The sequence below is a fragment of the Maniola hyperantus genome, chromosome 14 (assembly GCF_902806685.2).
Source record: "Maniola hyperantus chromosome 14, iAphHyp1.2, whole genome shotgun sequence".
Classification (NCBI taxonomy): Eukaryota; Metazoa; Arthropoda; class Insecta; order Lepidoptera; family Nymphalidae; genus Maniola; species Maniola hyperantus.
Window position 1 is genome coordinate 10,851,084 of NC_048549.1, and position 22,927 is coordinate 10,874,010.

Here is a 22,927-nt window from a genome sequence, read left to right on the forward strand (position 1 = left end):
GTCGCAGGGAGCCGCTGGATTCAGGCGGCGCAAGACCGTGGCGTGTGGAGGTCCCTACAAGAGACCTATGTCCGACTGTGGACGTCTATCGGTTGATGATGATGATGATACCTACTTACAAATTTATAGTTTTTATAATAGTGTTTTTACCTACAATTCAAGGAAATTTCTAAATAACTTTTAAATACATATAAAAATTGCGGAACCGGCAGGATAAAAAAAATTATATACTTACAAAAGTTAGAAAGCGGTGACAACCTAGTGGTTTAGACGTTCGGGCTCCTATTTGGTTAGTCAGGGATTCGATTCCGAGCACGTCCTAACTTTCGGAGCGAAGTGCGTTTTAAGCAATTAAATATCATTTGCTTTAACGGTGAAGGAAAACATCGTGAGGAAACTTGCATGCGTGAGAGTTCTCCATAATATGGGAAATCTGCCAATCCGCACTTGGTCATCGTGGTGGATTATGGCCTAAACCCTTCTCATTCTGAGAGAAAACCTGTGCTGACGAGGTGTGTTCTGATATGCGCTTTTTTTGGGTTCGGTACCCGAAAGGTACCAACGGGACCTACCCCTATTACTTCCGCTGTCCGCCCGTCTGTCTGTCCGTCTATCTCGTGACCCGTAATAGGTAGAGAGCTGAAATTTTCACAGAATGCGTATTTCTATTGCCGCTATTTCAACAAATAATAACATTTGAAAATGGCTGCCATGAAAATTAAAAAAATAATTATTTCCTTTACGATGGTACGGAATCCTTTGTGTGCGAGCCCGTTTCGCACTTGACCGATTTTTTTTAAGTTACTGACCAGTTGTTTTGTTATTTCGACAGAATATCGCTATCAATATCGGCTAACAGTAGTCTATCAGATGACCCCAGCACCTCAATAGAAAGTATCGCCGATATTCCAGTAACACTATTCAACCCGCGCTATTCGGCAGAGAAAAAACGACTCTCACTCTCGGACTATGACGACCAAAATAGAACAGAAACAGAGAGTGATATTAAACAGGAGAGAGAGGAGAGTGAGATGGAAATAGAAGAAGAGAGTGTGGCGTGCTCTAAGGTCACGTTAGTGCCTCGGACGCCGACATGTCGTAGAAGTATTAGGTCAGGTGTTGGAGAGAATATACCTTTGAAAAACAGGTATTTAAGTAAAGAACTATAATCCGTACAAAATGACGCCTCACGTGCCATTTTAACTCTATGGGTCAACTGTCATGTCCAAAGTAGGGTTCACAGAGGGTTCACCTTTAAAATAAGGACTAAAATCGTACTTTTGACATGAAAATTTGACATATAAAGTTAAAATGATGCGTGAGGACTTAAATTTTACGCGTTATTCATATGTTTACTTACATAAAAGCAATATAATTACAACCTTACTCACAACCTTGAATGGGAAGCTGGAAGAAATCTCTGTTTAGAGATACTACCTACCTACTACCTTTGTACCTATCTACTGTCGACGGCATTGGTGTACGGAAAAACTTATTTTTATTTTTTTAAAAAGAATATTAGCCATGTTAAATGTCTGATATTCCCCTTTCCTCTCCAACTAAGCGTCAGGCTTGTGCTAGGAGAAGGTACGACAATAGTGCAATGGGCGGGGTTTGAACCGTCGAACTTTCGGTTCTCAGTCCACTCCTTTACCAGTTGAGCTATTGAGGCTCTTATGATTTAAAGTTTATGATTACACCTAAACTTGTTGTAAACTGTATATATTCTTCCTAAATAAATATATTATTATACTACTATTTTGATACATGACAAATAAAAATAAATAAAATAATTTGTTATTGTCAGAAGTTGTTCCGGCACGCCAGAGCGTATGGACTCGCCGGTTGTGTTAACTCCGTTGCGACCTCTCAGAGCGACCAGGTAAGCTTACAACTCAAAATACACTTTATTCCAACAGTATTAAAAGCTATTTTGAACTTTCAATCGAATCAAAAAATTGTAATTTCTCTGCCGGGTACCGTAAAACAAAATTATTTTATAATAAATACTAGCTTATGCCCGCGACTTCGTCCGCGTGGACTACACAAATTTCAAACCCCTATTTCACCTCCTTAGGGGTTGAATTTCCAAAAAACCTTTCTTAGCGGATGCCTACATCATAATAGCTATCTGCATGCCAAATTTCAGCCCAATCCGTCCAGTAGTTTCAGCTGTGCGTTGATAGATCAGTCAGTCAGTCAGTCAGTCATTCAGTCAGTCAGTCAGTCAGTCACCTTTTCCTTTTATATATATAGATTACCTGCGACTACATCCGCAGGGATGTAGGTTTTCTAAAATCCCGTGGTTACTCTGAAAAAACGATTGTATAGTACGTGACAGGTTGAGAAGGCAATAGGGGAGGGAACGCCCCGCACACCCACACAGCCCCCGCGCTAACCCGGTGCGGACGAGCGCGGGTGGTGTGCGGGCCGTCCCCTCGCCTCATACCCCGATCGCCATCCTCAATCTGTCGCGGACTATAAGGGCGAAAATTAAAAAAACACTTTCCATGAAAAATGACCTGTGAAATCACTGTGAAGAAATGAAAATGATTTGAATTGGCAATAATGCTCATCTCTTTATAGTATGGTTTTGTCCAAAGGACTAGGTCCAGGTCCCGTACGCCCGAGTTAAGTCCACGCTCGTCCCCTCTGCCGCCCATTCTGGAGCAACCCAAGCAGGAGCTCGAAAGTGAGCCACACCCCAAGGCCACTACGCTTAGCGCGCCCCGGCAAATGAGGTAATTACTGATATGATACCACAATAACGTGAAAAAAATATTTTAAAAATCCTATATTTTGTAAAAGTTCACGATATATTGCAAATAAAACATCTGATCGACACTAGAGGTCAACAAACGTTGCGTAAGTAGGCCACTCGGAGTTAATGTGACGTCGTAGGTGGGGCGTTGACCCGAGTTTTGCGCGCTATACATTGCGGGTTTGAAATTCGGTAATGCCCCGGTTAATGAGGTAATTAACATTCATAAGGCTGCTTTTCCACTAGAGTTGGCTATGCAGCTGTGCTATGAGGAGGTCAAAGCTATGAAGCTATGTGACCGTTTCCACTAATGCTAAGCGGTGTAGCGGGTGAGATGTGCTGTGAAGACGCGCCGCCGCGAGGTAACCGTGAAGAAATCATGTGGAAACTCTGTTTTTAGGGTTCCGTACCTCAAAAGGAAAAAGGAACCCTTATATAATCACTTCGTGGTCTGTCCGTTCGTCCGTCGTATCTGTCAAGAAAACTTATAGGGTACTTCCCGTTGACCTAGGATTATGAAATTTGGGAGGTAGCTAGGTCTTATAGCACAAGTAAAGGAATGAATCCGAAAACCGTGGATTTGTGGTAACATCACACAAAAAAGTTTGAATGTGTTAATTAACAAATAATTGGTATTTTCAAAGTAAGATAACTATACCAAGTGGGGTATCATATGAAAGGGTTTTACCTGTATATTCTAAAACAGATTTTCATTTATTTTTATGCATAACTAGCTTATGCTCGCGACTTCGTCCGCGTGGACTACAAAATTTCAAACCCCTATTTAACCCCCTTAGGCGTTGAATTTTCAAAAATCCTTTCTTAGCGGATGCCTACGCCATAATAGCTATCTGCATGCCAAATTTCAGCCCGATCCGTCCAGTAGTTTCAGCTGTGCGTTGATAGATCAGTCAGTCAGTCAGTCAGTCAGTCATTCAGTCAGTCAGTCAGTCAGTCACCTTCTCCTTTTATATATATAGATATTCATTCTAAAGGGCCGATGTACATTACTTTCGACCGCGTACTGTCAAGTCAAGTCAACAAGTCTCCGTTTTTGCTAAGTTCTAATAACACCCTGTATATTTGTTTAACATAGAAGCAGATCGCGTACGCCGGACAGACAAGAGAAACTGTACAAAGAATCTCCACGGCTGGAAGCGATAAAGGAATCTCCCACAAAATCGACCGAGTCACCGCCCGCTTCGCCTTCTAGACGAAATTTGAGGTTATTGGTGCTAATTTATCATGTTTTCTACCGAGCAAGGATCTCGTCTCAGAATGAGAAGGCTTTTGCCCATAGTCTACTACGCTGGCCTCAGATTAAGAATCAAGGTAGATTTGACATTTAAAATAATAATACCTTGTTAGAGCAAGCTAGGTGTATAGAAAAGCTCTGAAGAGTGATAGAGATATAAACACAGTTTTTTGTCTTTGTCATAGTTTAGCTTTTTTTGTTTGTTGGGCACGTCGTAGTTTGTGCCCAACAAACCTCTGTGATAGTAATTTATTACGAATATTACGAGTTTTTATTTAGTTTTCCGTTTTAAATTTAGTATTGAAGGTGTGTAGAAGCCATATATGGTGCATTGCTGTGTAACAGTTGTAGCGAACGCAAATTATGAAACATAACCTTTCATACGTAAGTATGATTTCTTTGTTTTGTCCCTTTCGGATATACGCGTCTGACAAGTCTCTTGATTCTTAGTCTGAGACGCTGGCCAAGTGCATATTGGTAGACTTCACACACTTTGCGTAAAACAAGCGATATTTAATTGCTTCAACCACAGATCTATAGACGGCTTATATCAGGATACCCCCGATAGCCAAGCTTAGGCAGTTGCTTAGCATAAAAGTCGACCCACGCCCGTTCGGTACCCTCATTCCGCACATTGTCTCGATTACGTGACTTTTGAGTCCACCAATCACAACAAAGCATTCTCCCCTTTCCCCCGCCAACATTTTACGATTTTGTTTTCATGCAAAACCTTGTACTTTTGAGATTGAATTCTCTGTGTTCAGGTTCTGCTACGGATCTCCTCATTTTGATCACGCAGCTTTGATGTTACGGCAAATATTAATACCACCTCGATAAAATATGGCGGCTTCAATATAAGGCGATTTTCGGCTAACAATATTTGATTTACTTTTATTCTAGAAGTCGGTCACGTACTCCCGAAGTTACCATCGTGTCTGAACAACCGGCCCCAAGTCCCCGGAGTTTAAGGTTAGATACTAATAATGTTGGTTTATTGGTTTGTAACTTTGTTGGTTTGTCCTTCAATCACGTTGCAATGGAGTCCAAGTCCAAGACCTGGATAGTGACATAGGCTACTTTTTATCCCGGAAAACCAAAGAGTTCCCACCGGATTGTTAAAAACCTAAAATAAAATATTTTATTAAGAAGCCGTTCTCGTACTCTTAACGTACAAAGAATGACTGAGCAAAAATATGCACCCAGTCCTCCTAGTTTAAGTTAAACTGAAAGTCCTAAACATCGTTTACTACGGAAATGTTAACACTGTGTATAAAAAAATCTATATTTGTGTTTTTTTGTTCAATTTAGAAGCCGTTCCCGGACTCCTGAAGTAACTGTCATACCGGAACAAGTTCCGTCAAGTCCGCGTAGTTTAAGGTTAGTACAGACAGAGTGAAGTGAGTGAGTTTGGTTTTATCCTGAATCGACACCTGTCAAATATTAGTTACTAGATGATACCCGCGACTTCTTCCGCGTGGATTTCGATTTTTGAAAATCCTGTGGGAACTCTTCAATTTTTGGGATAAAAAGTAGCCTATGTCCTTCTCCGGGATGCAAACTATCTCTGTGCCAAATTTCGTTAAAATCGGTTGAACGGTTAAGCCGTGAAAAGCTAGCAGAGAGACAGACAGACACTTTCGCATTTATAATATTAGTATGGAAGTATGGATTTGAGCACTAGGTAATCATATATTTAAAAATCAGTACCCGTATTATTAATGCGAAAGTTTGTTGGTTTTTTTTCTTTCAATCACGCCGCAACAGTGCAACGGATTGACGCGATTTTTAGCATGTGTATAGACAAAGACCTTTAGAGTGACATAGGCTACTTTTTATCCTGGAAAATCAAAGAGGTCCCATGGGATTTTTAAAAAACTAAATCCACGCGTACGAAGTCGCGGGTATCAGCTAGTTTAATATACTTTTCACTTCTCATGCTCGTAAAGTTCTTCTTTATGCTGGCTGTAAGCGGACTAAAACTGCTTTTTATGCTCTCGTGCATAAAAGTGTTGTATGGGAAATTTTATAGTGTCTGAGTCTAGCCTCTTATGCTCATGTGCTCTCCGGTACTCTAAGCATATAAGCGACAGTTGGTGTCACATCAAAGGGTCTCCGACCTTGAACTTGCGCAGTGGGGGAAATATCGATCTACATTCGAATCTCGTTAAAAGTCATCTGACCTTATACCTGCGCAGTGGGTGATATATAAATGTATGGTTAGAGCATACGCAATGACCAGAAGAGGTGAAGTATGAGAGTGAGTTTACCCACCGGTCGCAGTCGCGTGTCAGTATTTCATTTCCTAACGTATATGTGTATAACTCGGTCATAAAACCCATTTTACGCCCTTGTTGTACAATCTACTATTTAATATATTATTAATATCTAATTATTTATTTGTCATATTAGGAGCCGCTCCCGTACCCCTGAAAGAATGGCCGAACAAAAAGATGTAGCTAGTCCTCGTAGTCTAAGGTAAACTGAAAATTCATCTTATTTGGTTGCGGGAGGGTTACAGCTGACGTAAAACTTAAGGAACTTAATGTCATTGTCGCCCTCCCGCAACTACCGTCCTGCCGTCATGAGCCATCTCAGTCAAGCAATATACAGTATGCGGCAGAAAGTAATGTACATCGGCTTTTAGAATGACATTTCGGCTTTGTAGAGCGTTGTCTCTGTCACTCATACCTATATGACGTTAAGTCGGTCTCAACGACAGGGACGAAGCTCTACAAATCTGCTCTCTCCTTCTAAAGGTCGTTGTACATTACTTTCTGCCGCGTACTGTACCTTTTAGTACAATTTATATAACGCGCTTGCAAACTAAGAAAGTAAAAGTGTGCCCGCCATATTGTTACGTTCTAACTAAAAATAAATTTTGATTCCATTATATCCTACTTCCTACTATCCTACTAATATTATTATAAATGTGAAAGTGTGGATGTTTGGATGTTTAGATGTTTGGATGTTTGTTACACAATCACGCAAAAACGCCTGGACGGATTTGGATGAAATTTGGAATGGAGATAGCTTATACCCTGGATTAAGACCTAATTCCACGAGGACAAAGTCGCAGGCATCAGCTAGTATAGTATATTTCTACGGCTATACTCACGTATCCAGTTGACGTTAGCCCGACTAGTTTCAACTCACGATAGTCTAAAATTTTGATTTAATATAACAAACTTTATTTCAGAAGCCGCTCTCGAACCCCTGAAACAGAAATAATATCTGAATCTGAGGCGGTAAAAAGTTCACGCAGTTTGAGGTACTTAAATCTTTTTAAAACTTATATTATTTACAAATTAACGCTCCAAACCTTAAATTTATTAATGCAATAGTCCTATAAGATTTTACAGGTTAATTCCTAAATCTTAATGAAACATAAAATGATTTTTACAGAAGTTGCAGGGCAAAAACACCAGAAAAACTAATGTCTCCAAAGAAAGAACACATTTCTAGGAGTAGAAAATCGCTCACTAGAATCGTGCTTGAAGCTAATACTTTTGCCAAAACTAAACAATTAGAAAGTATGGATACTGGAACCATAGAAGAGGAGACAAACGTAGAGGAAAACATTGAAGCCGCAATGGAATGCACACCAATGAAATCTTCGAAAGAAATTCCAAGTTTAATAGATATTACTTTCTCGCCTATAACCAACAAATCAGTATTACAAAGTTCGTCAGACAGTCTATCTGTTACTACTGCAAAAGAAGCTACTGACGACAATCCAGCAATTAAACCTTTACCAACGTTTACTATAAACGAGACTTATATGGAAAAGTCTGTACTATTTAGCTATGAGAGCAGTGTAGCTGATAATTCTAATATTCAAGAAGAAAACGCTGAAATAGTCACTAAGAGTGACATAAAACTACCAGACTTTGCAACTATAGATGAAGATTTCGGCAAATCAGTACTGCGAAGTGTAGAAAGTAGTATTGCGGAATCTAGCAATGAAAACATAAATTTACAAGTGAAAGAAAATGTTGGGGATGGCCCCCAAATTATAGAAAATTTAGAAGGAATTTCGAGTACCACTTTTAAATTAAATGACACAGAATTAGGAAAATCGGTCCTAGCTAGTTGTGAAAGCAGCGTAGCCGAAAATGAGGATTCAACTAATAAAGTCAACAGAAACCGGGGCGAAACCTTTAAAGATGGCTCCAGTATAATGACCAGTGACAGTGAAGTTGAAACGAAAGATAATTGGAAATCTCAAATGGAGACTAAGGCGAGAGTGATTCAAAGAGAGAAAGAGAGTATAGTTGAAATTGAAAGGGAGATAAATGAGATTGAAGGGGAAATGTCGGATGACTGTAGAGTTGAGACTGATTCTGGGGATGGAGAAATTGAGGAAGAAGAACAGCAGGATGAGGATGAAGACTCCAGTGAAAGTAATGGAGAAGACAGCGAGGAAGAAGAGGTATGTAAAATGTTAGCCAAATTATTTATAAAGATACACAGTACATTTGTTCAATTTTACGAGTAAATGGACGTGATAACTGTTATTACAGACAGTTATCAGTACCCATACTATAAATGCGAAAATGTGTTTGTTTGTTGGTTTGTCCTCGAATCAGGTCGCAACGGATCGACGTGATTTTTGCATGGGCATAGTTAGAGACCTGGAACATAGGCATACTTTTATCCCGGAAAGTCAAAGAGTTCCCCATAAGATTTTGAAAAAACTAAACCCACGCGGACGAAGTCGTGGGCATCAGCTAGTCTAAATGTAGAAAAAGACTGACTGATTGACTGACTCTATCAACGCACAGCTCAAACTACTGGACGGATCGGGCTGAAATTTGGCATGCAAATAGCTATCATGACGTAGACATCCGCTAAGAAAGGATTTTTGAAAATTCAACCCCTAAGGAGGTGAAATAGGGATTTGAAATTTGTGTAGTCCACGCGGACGAAGTCGCGAGCCTAAGCTATTTTATTTATTTCTATTTTTCATGTACCGAAATTGTAGTTACATAGTAATAAATTAAGTTACATTGGAAATGCTTATCTCTGAACAGAGATTTCTTCCAGCTTCCCATTCAAGGTTGTGAGTAAGGCGTATTAAAAAGTAGAATAGGTCTTACGGTACTAGAATAATTATAAAATGAATACAAGAGTCCTTAGTAGCTAGTATGTTACAAAAGTGTATTCATAACACGGGTAGACGTTATGAGTAACCGTGGTGCACATAAATGCGGTTAGTTAAAAAATATCACGTGATCATCGTTTTACTACGCCTTTACAGGAATCTGAAGAAGATGACGACGATGACGACGACGAAATAATATCTATCGAAGATTCGGACGAGTCATCTGATAAAGATAGGCTTCAAATAGACGAACCATCATCTGATGTGCCTACAGAATCAATTTTAGTTCAAGAATTTGAATTAGTCGAACACGTTGTAAATGCACCTATAGAACTCGACCAGACTTCCACAGAATCCGGCAAAATTAAAGATATAGTTATAAAACCTTACGAAATTGAAGAGATAGCTACTGAATCGGAACAAATGGAAGAACCTACTTCAACTGAAAATATTGACGTAAAGAATGTTATAGCAATGGAAATAGAAGATGAAAATATACAAACATTTATGGAAAGTGAATCGGTAGTCGAAGATAGTTCAATAAATCAATTGGACCAAGCTCAGATGCTGTCAATGCTTACCGACGACAATTCCGCCGTAGACACTGATCAATCTAATTTGAACTATTCTGAAGGACATAAGCTTGATGAAGTTGATGTTATAGTTAGAGGTGACGAGCCGACGGAGATTGGTAAGTTTTAATATTATAAAGAGAACGACAAACCGACTAACGAAATTTCAACGTACATCTGGGTTTAGAAACTTGGGATTTTGCTTGTAAGCTTTCTAAATATTGTATAGAAGCAGGCGTTACTTTGCGGAAGTCCATGATATACAATGAACCAAAAGCTTAATTTGCTATAATCCGCTGAAACAGGTCGAATCTGAACCGGAGCATCCTATTATTTAGAATGGAAATCACTCACGGTAGTTTGAACGCAGAAAAAACTAACTCAATCGATCAAATAACAAAAAAGTTATAAGCATTTAAATATTTCTGATTAGACAGAGATAGCGATGTAGCATTTTGACGTCACATCTTACTAATGCCATAGTAGCTTCGTGCGGTTTCATACAAATTTTCGTTTTGCGAGAAAGGGATAGAAGACCCTCCCACTCCAAAATTAAAATGCTCCAAAAAAAATATTTGTAAATCTTTGTTGGATTTTAATATTTTTTTCAGCGTACGTCATTATTTTTATCCTAGTTTATAATAAAGTAATAATATTTATCAAATTCAAAAGTAGGAAAATACCCAATTATCTGATGTGCTTTCAGAACCAAATATAGTCACCGAATCTGAAATAGTGGACCAAACTGATGCACCTATAGAACCAGACCAGACGCACACTGAACCCGATCTAATTAAAGATGTAGCTATAAAACCTGACGAAATCAAAATAATAGCTACAGAATCGGAACCAATGGAAGAACTACCTACCGTAGATGTTGACCTTAAGAATGTTATAGGAACAAAAATAGAAGATGAAAATGACAAAATAAAAAAAATAGCTACAGAATCGGAACCAATGGAAGAACTACCTACTGTAGATATTGACTTAAAGAATGTTATAGGAACAGAAATAGAAGATGGAAATATACAAACAGTTCTGGAAAGTGAATCGGTAGTCGAAGATAGTTCAATAAATCAATTGGACCAAGCTCAGATGTCAATGCTTACCGATGATAATTCCGCCGTAGATACGGATCAATCTAATTTGAACTATTCAGGGGGAATTAAAGTCGAAGAAGCCGATAGGAAAAATAGAGGTGATAAGCCGATTGAAATAAGTGAGTTTTTAAATTTATTTATCCACTAGCTTATGCTCGCGACTTCGTCCGCGTGGACTACAAATTTCAAACCCCTATTTCACCCCCTTAGGGGTTGAATTTTCAAAAATCCTTTCTTAGTGGATGCCTACGTCATAATAGCTATCTGCATGCCAAATTTCAGCCCGATCCGTTCATTAGCTTGAGCTGGGCGTTGATAGATCAGTCAGTCAGTCAGTCAGTCACCTTTTCCTTTAAATATTTAGATTTTTATGTTTAAAAATAGTTTCCAAATTTTGGAGGATTTTGAAAAAAGTTAATATCTTATCACGGGGAAACAGAGGATAGATGATTTAAAAATGGACAGGACAGGTTGAGATGGTCATCGGGATATGAGGCGGGGGGACGCCCCGCACACTCGTACGTCACCCGCACTCGCCCGCACCGGGATAGCGCGTGGCTTTGCGGGTGTGCGGGGCGTTCCATCCCCGATAGCCATCTCGACCTGTTGTGTACAGTAGACTGTAGATTATGACCATCTTTATTTTTCATGCAAAATGCATAAGAAAACTTTCTTTGTATTGGATCGTAAAAATTAATGTTTCTTTTTTATAGATCAACCGAAGCGGTCACCAGAGTTGATTGTGGAAATTACCCCTCTTGATATAACTGAGATTATTTTGAAAAAATCTGTCTTAGCTAAAGATTTCGATAGATTTGAAACAAGCGCTGCAGCAAAACATGCATTGTCTCCCTCCAACAAACCTAGTCACAAGGAAGAAACAAAAACAAAAACAAAAACACCAACAAGAAAAAGGACTCAATCGACACCTGCACTCAAATCTGAGGCTGACAAAACACCGGAGAACGAAGTTTCCACGCCTACTTCTAGACGACGATCCAAAACACCTACTTCTACAGAAGTTAGACGAATACTCACTCGTCGAGCTTCAAAAGAGCTAGGCGAAAACGTGTCTATGGTAGAAGAAGAAGCTTTAACACCGAGACGTCGTTCCACTCGTTCTAGAAGCAATGATAACACCAGTGCTACTGGTGACACAACTGTCAAACCTTCTAGAAGTACGGCGAGTGAAGACGCGGGCGACGTGAAGAGTGTGAGGAAACGCAGGCCATCGTTGAAGCCAGAACTGACTGTGATCCCAGAAGTTACTAGTGAGGAATCGAACTTGGAAACACTAGAAGAAATCTGTAGTGACTACGCCAATGCCAGAAGGTAAATTTTTAATCAGATCCAAAATAGTATTTTACCCTTTTTATGAAAAGTGTCTTAATTTGATCCTAAGGTGATAATGAAGTACCAAAAATTCACAAAAAAATTATTCGATCGATACGTGCATTTAAATTTTGTATGTCAAATTTCCACGCTAGCTGCCATTTTGTATAGGTTCATGAGCTGTGATGAGGTCACATCGATTGGTAAACACCGGCATCTATTACGGTTCACAAGATAGAGCCCGCTGACAGATGGACGGACGGACTGCGGGGACTTAGTAACAGGGTCCCATTGGCAACCTTCGGGTACGGAACCCTACAAAAAGATAATTTTTCTAGTAATTCCTTGATCATTTTGATACTTCTAGCTAAAATTAATGGCCAGACCTATGAAGTCACCCGTTCCTCAACATCAAACGAACTGTATTTTCGTTTCAAATAACAGAATGACAAGACACCAGAAAAAGGCGCTCGATTCCCTGCTCGAGACGAGGAGCCCACGCGGGCCGAGGCGCCGCGCGAGCGCTGCCTCGCGTGAGGCAGACGACGACGCGGCTTCTACTCACTCCGCTCAGGAAGAAGGTAGGCTGTGATGCTGCTCCAGAGCTTGTAGTAGCTTGCGAGTTGCGCCATTCTGATTCCTAGATTTTTCCTTTCGCGCACTAATTTCTAGTTATATTCTAACTAGCTGATGCCCGCGACTTCGTACGCGTGGATTTAGGTTTTTAAAAATCCTGTGGGAACTCTTAAATTTTACGGGATAAAAAGTAGCCTATGTCCTTCCCCGGGTTACAAGCTACCTCTGTACCAAATTTCGTCGAAATCAGTTGAACGGTTGAGCCGTGAAAGCTAGCAGACAGACAGACACACTTTCGCATTTATAATATTAAGTATGGAGTATGGATGATAATGCCAACGAATTGCTGCTAGATGGCATTAACAGTCGCTTGAGTACTGAATGAAAATACATATCTCACGGTGCTTGGCAGTGAGAATTAGAATTACGACCCGTGGCCTAGTTCTGGACATAGGTCTCTTGTAAGAACTCCACACGCCACGGCCTGGGTCAAATCAGAAATGAGGAGATCCGTAGGAGAACTAGAGCAACCGACATATTGTTCAACGGGTTGCGAAGCTGAAGTGGCAATAGACAGGGTACATAGTTCGAAAAACCGATAGACATTAGAGTCCCAAGCTTCTGGAATAGCGACCTCGCACCGGAACTGTAGTACTGGAAGACCCACTAGGTGGACAGACGATATCAAACGAGTCGCAGGGAGCCGCTGGATTCAGGGACTAGATTTAGGCCAGATTAGCTTTAGAGATTGTGTGCTGCAGAATTAACCACAAAGTGTATCCATGGACTTATAAAAAAGGGGGGAGTACTTGTTGCTAAGAAAGGATCAAAGTACTGCAATGGCGGTGGTGCAAGTACAGTACGCGGCCGAAAGTGATGAACATCGGCCTTTAGAATGATATTTCAGGTTTGTAGAGCGTTGTCTCTGTCACTTATATGACGTTTTGTCGGTCTCAACGACCGAGACAGTGCTCTACAAATCTGCTGTCTCCTTCTAAAGATCGATGTTCATCACTTTTGGCCGCGCACTGTTTAGTCGAGATGGCAATCGGGAAAGGAACGCCCCACACACCCGCACAGTCCCCGCGCTAACCCGGTGCAGGCGAGCGCGGGTGACGTGCAGGTGTGCGGGGCGTCCCCCCCCCTCATACCCCGATTGTCATTTCAACCTGTAGCGTACTATGTGACCTAAGATGTGTGTGAGTGGATATTTATGTGAATGTGTGCGTGATCCCTTGTACCTACGCACGCGAGCTGGCTTAAATATGAGTGCTTCATGGTGGTGTCCACTGTCCAGCGACAATCCGTCCGCCCTAATATTATTCGTCCATGTGTATACCTTGCTTTTTACCGTAGTTTCTTTTATAAGCAGTATTTGTGTCGCTAATAACCTGTACGACGCTAACTCACTAGGCTCGGTGGACACGGACGAATCGCGAGCGTCGCCCGACTCCACTTCTACTGTTAGACCACGAGGTAAGTTTATTGCACACTAACTTGTGCCCGTGACTTCATCCGCATGAACTACACAAATCTAAACTATCTACACAAATTCTAACCCCTATTTTATTTACTCTCTTGTGGTTGAATTATGAAAAAAGTTACCCTTTTTATCGGATGTCTACGTCATAATAGCTATCTACATGCCAAACATCCCGATCCGTCCAGTAGTTTGAGCTGCGCGTTGATGAATCAGTCAGTCAGTCGTCAGTCACTTTTTCCTTTTATATATTTAAAGAAGATAATGAATTTCGCTCTTCCAAAACGACGGTAATATTGATCGAGACGTGAACAATAGAATGAATGCGGCTATAGATGAAATGGCGACAGGTCTCAGGTGTTATATGCGACCCGCAAATCCCCCTTAAACATAAGGCCGAAATTTATAAAAAAGTCGTTAGACCTGTCACATTTGTATCGTTCAGAATGAAAGAAAGAAAGAAAAAGAAAGAAAAGTTTTTTTATTTGATCACAATGAACACTCCAATAAACCTTAAAGCTAATTTAATTAACTACATAATAATCATACTTATGGGTAAAAAATATTCTAAATAAAGTGTCACGTGTGACCAAATATAGGTCTCCCATTCAGCATCATGCTGCAGGAAGCTGCAGAGCTGGTTTTCAGTGGGAGCCATAGAAAGTTCAAATCTTGCAAATTTTGTCATAAAAATAATCACTTAGAAAAAGACTGCTTTTATAAAAACAAGAAACCTTTTTGCACAGTCTGTAAAAAGAACAATCATCAAGAAAAAGATTGCTTCTGGAAAAAGAAACAAGTTTCTTTAAAAAGTGAAATCACGGACAAAAAGGTAGAATGTTGGGCGGTAAAAGGGACGGATGAAAGACGAGTACATGCGACTGAAATGTGAATGTGGAGATGGATGTGTGGTGTGACAAGGATGGATGAGATAAGGAATGAATATATAAGAGGAAGTCTGAAAGTAGCACCAGTAGTATGTAATTTTTAATTGTAATTTTAACTTTTTCTTTGTATATTTACGTTATATAGTATTTTAATTAGTCTAATTAGACTGTAATATGTCCGTTCTTAATTAAATAAATATCTAATTGTTTAAATATCTAAATGTTTTTAGCACGCCTAGCGCGGGCGGCTTCCGAGACGAAGGCGTCGCCGAAGCCCGTCCGAGCCACTAGAAGGATGTCCGTTGATATTGGTACTTATACAAAACTTCCTATCATATTTACACAGCCCCCGGTACGCGCTAGCGCGGGTGACGTGCGGGTGTGCAGGGTGTCTCCCCGCCTCATACCCCGATTGCCATCTCGAACTGTCGCGTGCTATACATCATTATCATTTTGTAGTATTTTGGTTTTATTTTATATACTTTAGCGGTTCCCCGACGGGACAAGTGCTTGGATTAAAATTTTACTATTTACATAATATTATAATAAACTTAAAGGGCCAATTCATATTATATATTTACTTTTTAAAGGTTTTCTGTGTCAGGGGTTTTTAAATTTGAAACATACCAATCCCAACCTCTGGAAACAGCAAGTTTCATCTCCTGTAAAGTTGCTAATTTCGACAACTTAAACGCCGTTATGTGAGATTGTTTAGATAGTCCATACAAAATGACTCCTCACGCGCCATTTTAACTCTGTAGGTCAACTGGCATGTCAAAAGTATGGTTCATTTTTAAAATAAGGATTTTAATCGTACTTTTGACATGAAATTTGACACAAAAAGTTAAAATGGCGCATGAGGAGTTGAATTTTACGCCTTTTATAATTTTCCAGCGACAGTGGTGGAGAGCGCGTCGCCGGCGAGCGCGTCGCGCGGTCGGCGCGCGTCGTTCGCGCGCGCGTGCGAGGCGCTGCACACGCCTAAAGGCAGGCGAACCTCCACCGACACCAGGGTGAGTACAACTAGAACCTCTTCGCAACTCTAGACGGTAGTGTAGCTGGCAGGTTGGTGCAATGAAGGACAACCCTCCAGCTACATAATTGGTGACAACCGACTTACAAAGCTGTGGTAGCCTAGTGGTTAGGACATCCGCCTTCCAATCGGAGGTTGGGGGTTCGATCCCGGGCACGCACCTCTAACTTTTCGGAGTTATGTGCGTTTAAGTAATTAAAATATCACTTGCTTTAACGGTGAAGGAAAACATCGTGAGGAAACCTGCATGCCTGAGAGTTCTCCATAATGTTCTCAAAGGTGTGTGAAGTCTGCCAATCCGCACTTGGCCAGCGTGATAGACTATGGCCAAAACCCTTCTCACTCTGAGAGGAGACCCGTGCTCTGTAGTGAGCCGGCGATGGGTTGATCATGATTTTTTTCTTTTTTTTCATTTATTTGGATCACTAACAGCTAATCATATACATCAAATACAAATTTAACAATACAAAAGTTTTAAGATAATATGACGAGCTAATTAAAAGTAATCACCGCATGCGATGATGATGATGATGACTTACAAAGAACACGCAGCCGCATAGGTAATTGGTCACCATCAACATAACTGGTGACCCTCTGAACGTGTCACGTCGGGGTCACCAATGGGCTACTTGACTCATATCTAATTTCGTCCAATAAATCATTATTTATTATAGTATTTTGCTTAAGACAACGAAATATATCAATAACAATTATTAAAAACGCAGGATGGATATATAAATCCAATTTTAAAAAATACAGTTTTTATTTTTATTTGAAACGCAGAAAACGCTGTCAGCCATGATGTGACGTCATTAAATATGTAAACAAAGAAATGTCATCCCTATGTCACGCGGGGACTAACGTAGTATCCATATATATAAAATTTAGAGTCCTGACTAACTTATATATCAACGCACAGCTTAAACATCTAAACAGCTGGTCCTAGATACATGAAATTTGGTGGGTGTGTTCTTTGTAGGTAAAGAGAAGGTATCCACTAGGAAAGAATTTTTTGAAATTCCACCCCTGAGTGGGTTAAATGGAGGTTTGAAATTTATGAAGTCCACGCGGGCGAAGTCACGAGCATAAGCTAGTTTTTATATATTTCTAAAAACTCATAGTAAACGTAAAAAAATATCGTTTTCTCTTTATAAATTGAATAAGTTATTACAACAAAGTGATCTTTGCAAAAATAAATTTGGGTTGAAGTCGTTAGTCATATAGGATCCCTTTAAGCAAGTCTTCGCGTGTTACGTATATTTATTTCACTGGGCACTCTAATCCACAACTTTCCTGTGGTCTATATCGATGCGTTTTTTACATTCTCGGATGATACAATAACGAAAATTACTATATTTTTCATGTACACTAGTATAGAAGTCATGTTTATTAAACTTTGGGAGGTTATGCTGTTGTTTACAAATGCATGACGTCAGAGCACAGATAATCTATCGGCCAAACATGGCCGACAGTGTTTTCACCTGTCTAAGAAAAATATATTTTTAAATGAAAGTTTTACGGTTTTTAGGGCGCAAAAAAATATAGTGTTAATTTTTTTGATATAATAGCACAAATATTAACCATTTAAGACCAACTTTAAAAAAGTGTCAAGTAGCCTATTATGTAGCTAGTTCATAATTCTTCAAGCCTCTAGCTACCGTAGTACGGAACCCTCGATGTGCTAGTCTGACTCGCACTTGGTCGGTTTTTCGAACTATATTATAACCAACCCACTTCAGCTTCGCAACCTGTTGAGCTATGTCGGTTACCCTATTTCTCCGATAATCTCCACATTTCTGATTTGATCACATAAAGCGATTATCTTCTTCTTCTGTATATATAAAATTCAAAGTCCTGACTGACTGACTGACATATATATCAACGCACAGACTAAACCGCTGGTCCTAAAGAGATGAAATTTGGAGGGTCTATTCTTTGTAAAGAGTAGGTATCCACTAAGAAAGGATTTTTCGAAATTCCACCCCTAAGTGGGTTTAATGGGGGATGGAAGTTTGTATGAAAGTCCGTCATTTTTCAAGTTAGTTGCATAAAAATTGGTATTTGGGTTTTCGGTCACAAATGAAGAAATACGTGTTTCAGGATTTTTGGAAAATTTGCCCATAAGGGTGGTCAAATAGGGAATGAAAGTGCTGTTCAGGGTGCCCGTCCTGATGTTAAGTATAATGTTTGTTTCTGAAGAAAAAAAATGCCATTTGTTTCCTGTAGGCCACGCGGACGAAGCCGCGGGCAGAAGCTAGTCGTGAAATAATGTTTAGGGGTAGCTGTGATTCACCTCGTCTTTACTCATTGTACACACGACACGAATAAAAACTCCTCATTAAAAAAATCTTACAATACTTTTGATTTGTAAGATAATGAAGACATACAGTACATGGCCAAAAGTGATGAACATCAACCTTTAGAAGGAAACAGCAGATTTGTAGAGCACTATCTCGGTCGTTCAGACCGACAAAGCGTCATATGGGTATGAGTGACAGAGACAACGCTCTGCAAAGATGAAATGTCATTCTAAAGGCCTATGTTCATCACTTTCGGCCGTGTACTGTACTTGTCTAGTTCAGTTCCGCGAAAAGAAGTTAGTATAGCACTCTCTCTGTTACGTAATCCCATACAAATGATCTATCATTTGTATGGGGCCAAAATCTCTATGGGCGTTTACCATTTTTACTCACCAACCAATCAAACATGTTTTAAAAAAACATTCAAAATTAATTCGAAAACGTAGTTTCCTTTGTCATTGGTTGGTGACACAAAATGGTTAACACCCACTGAGATTTTTGTCTCTGTCATTTGTATGGGATTAGGTAACAGAGAGAGAGAGCGCTATACTAACTTCTTTCCGAGGTATCATCAAAATCTGACAGCGAACGACAATTGGAATTAAGGCTCATTAGCTGAAAACTCGTTCACAGAGTCAGCAGGGCTCCCCGGCGTCGGAGGCGGAGGCTCCCTCCACACCGGTGACCCCCGGCCGACGCACGCGTCGCTCCTCTACCAGCCAGAAATAATTCCCACGTAAGATTTACAATGGGGCCGATTCTCTTGTACACAATCTCTAAACTAAACTAAATTAACAGGTCTAAATCTAGTGCTATCCTTTTCCGCAAGCAACATTATGAACGGGATAGCAATAGATTTAGACGTGCCATTTTAGTTTAGTTTAGAGATTGTGTACAAAGGAATTAGCCCCAATTTCTTTAAATGAATACTTAAGATGAGTGCTAGTACAAACGAAAGATTTTCATTTCAATATCAAACACTGAATACGCTACACATTTAGCCCTGTCAATTGGGTATTTTCCTACTTCTGAATTTGATAAATATTATTACATAATTATAAACTAGGATAAAAATAATGACGTACGCTGAAAAAAATATTAAAATCCAACAAAGATTTACTAAGTTACAGGCATTTTAATTTTGGAGTGGGAGGGTCTTCTATCCCTTTCTCGCAAAACGAAAATTTGTATGAAACCGCACGAAGCTACTATGGCATTAGTAAGGTGTGACGTCAAAATGCTATATCGCTATCTCTGTCTAATCAGAAATATTTAAATGCTTATAACTTTTTTGTTATTTGATCGATTAAATTAGTTTTTTCAGTTTACGTCATTATTTTTATCCTAGTTTATAATAAAGTAATAAAAAAATTGGAGTCAAATGCCTAATTTAGTTTTTAGAGAGTGTATATGTCGCAGCGAATCCGTCTGTCTGTCTGTCAGAGGGCTGTATCTCATGAACGTAATAGTAAAAGTGTCCCGTTGACACCCTTCGGGTACAGATAAATTCTGTTACAGGTCCAAGAGAGCTGCCGCTGACAAAATCAAGACCCAAGAAGATTATTAATTTTGATTTCAATTTTCTACTAATAAAACATGAAGTGAATTTTGTTTACATTTACAGAAGAAATAAAATTAAGTATAACAGTTGCAAACGTTTTTTATTTATTATCATTCGTACCAGTAATGACTAAAACAAGTTTCCAATAAATCAATATTCAGTCTGCGACATTTTTGTACACAAAAATTTATTTCATTCATCAACAAAAAAATACGTATATACGTAATGATTATTTTGCGTGGAAAGTATTTTCAGTTGGAATGCTACTTAAAATACTAATAAACTGCCTTTTCACAAATACTATTCAGCTAAGCTGATACCTCTAGAGTAGGTACACGACCGGTAGAGATGACAATCGGGGTGGGGACGCCCCGCACAACCGCCGCGTTAACCCGATGCGGGTGTGCGGGGCGTTCCCCCACCTCATACTCCGTTTGCCATCTCGCCCTGTCGCGAACTATAGTTCCCTGGTTGGAACCCACAATTTAGATATCTTTTTTTTCCGTGACGAAAATCCATCATAGATACCATCGGCCACGGGGGAGCAGTGATTATGTCGCACTCCTACCGACTAAAGCTCCATCGCACCGCTAACGACGGAGCACAAGGGGTCGATGACGACAACTCTTCGTTACTCGTCCGCCGAAGCAGACCCACCAGTATAACAACGGACGACGGGTTTTGATACACGATTTTTATATGGAATAGTCATTCTACACATTTATTCCAATGTTAAGCGTAGGAAAAAATTTATACTCTAACAGCCTGCGCAAATGAGGCAACTTATTGTCTGCAAAGGACAAAAATGGATCACGAAGAACTGCAATGTGTTTTAGATTCCGCAAGAATTTTAATCTATCAAAATCCGGTGCGGAGTTAAATCCCCAGTCCGCGCATTTCTATGTAGTTCACAGATTTTCGAAAAAAAACGTACTATTTCCGTGATGCGCGCTAGCTCTAAAAGATGAGCCCGGACTTTTGTACTCCGCAGACAATCTCTATAACTGAAATCAAACCAACAACGGAACGAACCATGTACATTATAGCAATTCCACAGACTCGGCGATAAATTATTATTGGTATCTTCAACACTGTTCAATACTTTCGTGACCAGAATTGTATATTGGAACATTACTCTATGAACAGTGTTATCTTTAAGAAGTAGTTGAGGTACATTATTGACAACTTATTACTAACAACTTTTTTCTTTTCAAGTTGTTCATAATTTTTCTTATCAATTTGTTGGATGGCATCTAAAGTTTCCTGTGTTTTTTGCACAATATTATTAACAGCTTCATTTGCTATATTTGCCACAGGTTCTTTCTCAGTTTTAACATCTACTGGTTTATCCGTAACACCACCCAAGCTCTGAATCGCAACGTTAGCTACTTTCTGTATACTTTCAACGGGGATCTTCTTGGCTTCGATGCTGTCTATATCCTTTTTATTTTGTTGGAATTCCTTATTTGATTCTTGTATTTCGGTTAGAATTTCTTTCTGTTCTCTACTGAGTTTTTTTTGCTCTTGGTTGTAATGTTTGATAGTTTCTATTAACTGTTGTTGTTTCATCATGGCTATTTTTTGTTGTATTGCTTCGCCCTTCTCTTCTTTTGGTTGCTCTGTCTTATCAGGTATTGCAATTTTGTCTTCAACCTCGCTTTTACCATTAACTAGTTTTTCTCCATCTGTTTTTGATGTTACATGTGTTTGTATGTTCGGGTGTGATAAAAAGTCTTTGACGTCAACATTCGGCACTGCATCTTTTTGCTCATGTACTGGGTAAATAACTAGTATATTCTCATTAGAGTGGTATTTAGGAGTGGGCGGTTGTATTTCTGAACCCTTTATATCAGGTTTTACTAATTCATTAATATCTTTCTGCGAAACTGGGTTGTTTTCGAGGTGGGGCTTGGCCATCACTGCTGTAATAAAAATTTGAAGATTGACATATTTTTTATAGATGAATGTTAACAGTTTTAAGATCTAAATAGAGCACGTTGACTCTGCTCTGACTTACGACACTTTTAAAGCGATGTCAGCGTTATATCACTGGCATAAAGTCTCGTTTTATGTAAAACCTAACATTAAAAAATTCTCAACATAAAAGGGAATGATTTTCATTTCTTTTTCGTGCAGAAATGTAAATTTTACCTTCAGATTCGATTTTCTCGAAGAAGTCTTCAATAATCTTGTCGATGCGCTCCTGAATAATGTATTCATCATCATAATTTTTATGTGAACTTTCCGCGGCTTGCAGGTACGCGGAAGTCCCCAGTATATGGATAATCAGGCCCAGAACTATGATGAACTGGGAATTAATACATTTTAAGAATACTTTCATTATTCTTGAGTACATTTAAACGCAAAGCAGTCGAAGCTTGTTTGTAAAATAAATATTTTTAACCAGTTTCCAACCGTAAATCGGACGAAACGTAGTGATTAAGTGATTACTTCTTTGTCAGTCGATTTCTGACATTTCATTGTTATGTTTAGTTATCATAGGGTCACAGTTCACGACAGTTAGGGAATTTGTAATAAACTGCTTATCATTTATTATGACTATGGGTTAATCCCATGAATCATTATCATTGACTTCAAGTGTGTTGTTATGGCCTGTCATGAGTCATGAGATACAGCCCGCCTGTCAGAACGACAGCGGGGGCTTAGATCCCGTTGGCACCCTTCAGGAACCTTAAAGATGACAATATCCAATTACAGGTCCAAGAGCTGCCGCTCTGACAAAATCAAGACCCAAGAAGATCAATAAGTAATAATTTAGTTTTCAATTTTCTAAAGTGAATAATTCTTGTGGTTGCATTTACTTACATGAAATAAAATGAAGTATAACAGTTACAAACGTTTTTTATTTATTATTATCATCGTACCAGTATACGTATACATACAAAACGTACATACGCTTGTACACTAATTTGAATAATCCGTATAAATACGAACTAAATTAGTGCACA

The 22,927-nt window shown here is 39.3% G+C and overlaps 2 protein-coding genes across 7 annotated transcripts in view; one reads left to right on the forward strand and one right to left on the reverse strand.

Annotated features, from left to right (window-relative positions):
- The window catches only part of LOC117988545 (protein ELYS-like), a 39,377-nt gene extending 19,362 nt beyond the window's left edge, over positions 1 to 20,015 (forward strand). The window contains exons 26-43 of one of the 6 annotated variants that reach the window (XM_069503049.1): positions 833 to 1,147; positions 1,808 to 1,882; positions 2,604 to 2,741; positions 3,858 to 3,986; positions 4,917 to 4,985; positions 5,325 to 5,393; positions 6,426 to 6,491; positions 7,213 to 7,284; positions 7,419 to 8,449; positions 9,287 to 9,808; positions 10,396 to 10,908; positions 11,503 to 12,121; positions 12,566 to 12,702; positions 14,111 to 14,173; positions 15,295 to 15,375; positions 15,959 to 16,077; positions 19,031 to 19,133; positions 19,916 to 20,015. In XM_069503049.1, the coding sequence (XP_069359150.1) occupies positions 833 to 1,147; positions 1,808 to 1,882; positions 2,604 to 2,741; positions 3,858 to 3,986; positions 4,917 to 4,985; positions 5,325 to 5,393; positions 6,426 to 6,491; positions 7,213 to 7,284; positions 7,419 to 8,449; positions 9,287 to 9,808; positions 10,396 to 10,908; positions 11,503 to 12,121; positions 12,566 to 12,702; positions 14,111 to 14,173; positions 15,295 to 15,375; positions 15,959 to 16,077; positions 19,031 to 19,126 (4,114 nt within the window). In that variant the 3' untranslated portion in view covers positions 19,127 to 19,133; positions 19,916 to 20,015. Of the gene's footprint in view, positions 1 to 832; positions 1,148 to 1,807; positions 1,883 to 2,603; positions 2,742 to 3,857; positions 3,987 to 4,916; positions 4,986 to 5,324; positions 5,394 to 6,425; positions 6,492 to 7,212; positions 7,285 to 7,418; positions 8,450 to 9,273; positions 9,809 to 10,395; positions 10,909 to 11,502; positions 12,122 to 12,565; positions 12,703 to 14,110; positions 14,174 to 15,294; positions 15,376 to 15,958; positions 16,078 to 19,030; positions 19,134 to 19,915 lie in introns of all 6 variants that reach the window. The other 5 variants (XM_069503048.1, XM_069503052.1, XM_069503050.1 and 2 more) reach the window with 5 other exon arrangements.
- A 26-nt stretch (positions 20,016 to 20,041) lies between these two features.
- On the reverse strand, positions 20,042 to 22,911 carry LOC138403259 (putative sodium-coupled neutral amino acid transporter 10). The gene is made up of 2 exons (XM_069503124.1): positions 22,110 to 22,911; positions 20,042 to 21,880 (listed from the first exon to the last, which is right to left on the reverse strand). The coding sequence occupies exons 1-2, from the start codon at positions 22,312 to 22,314 to the stop codon at positions 21,090 to 21,092; spliced, it is 996 nt and encodes a 331-aa protein (XP_069359225.1). The 5' UTR covers positions 22,315 to 22,911; the 3' UTR covers positions 20,042 to 21,089.
- Between the last annotated feature and the right edge of the window lie 16 nt (positions 22,912 to 22,927).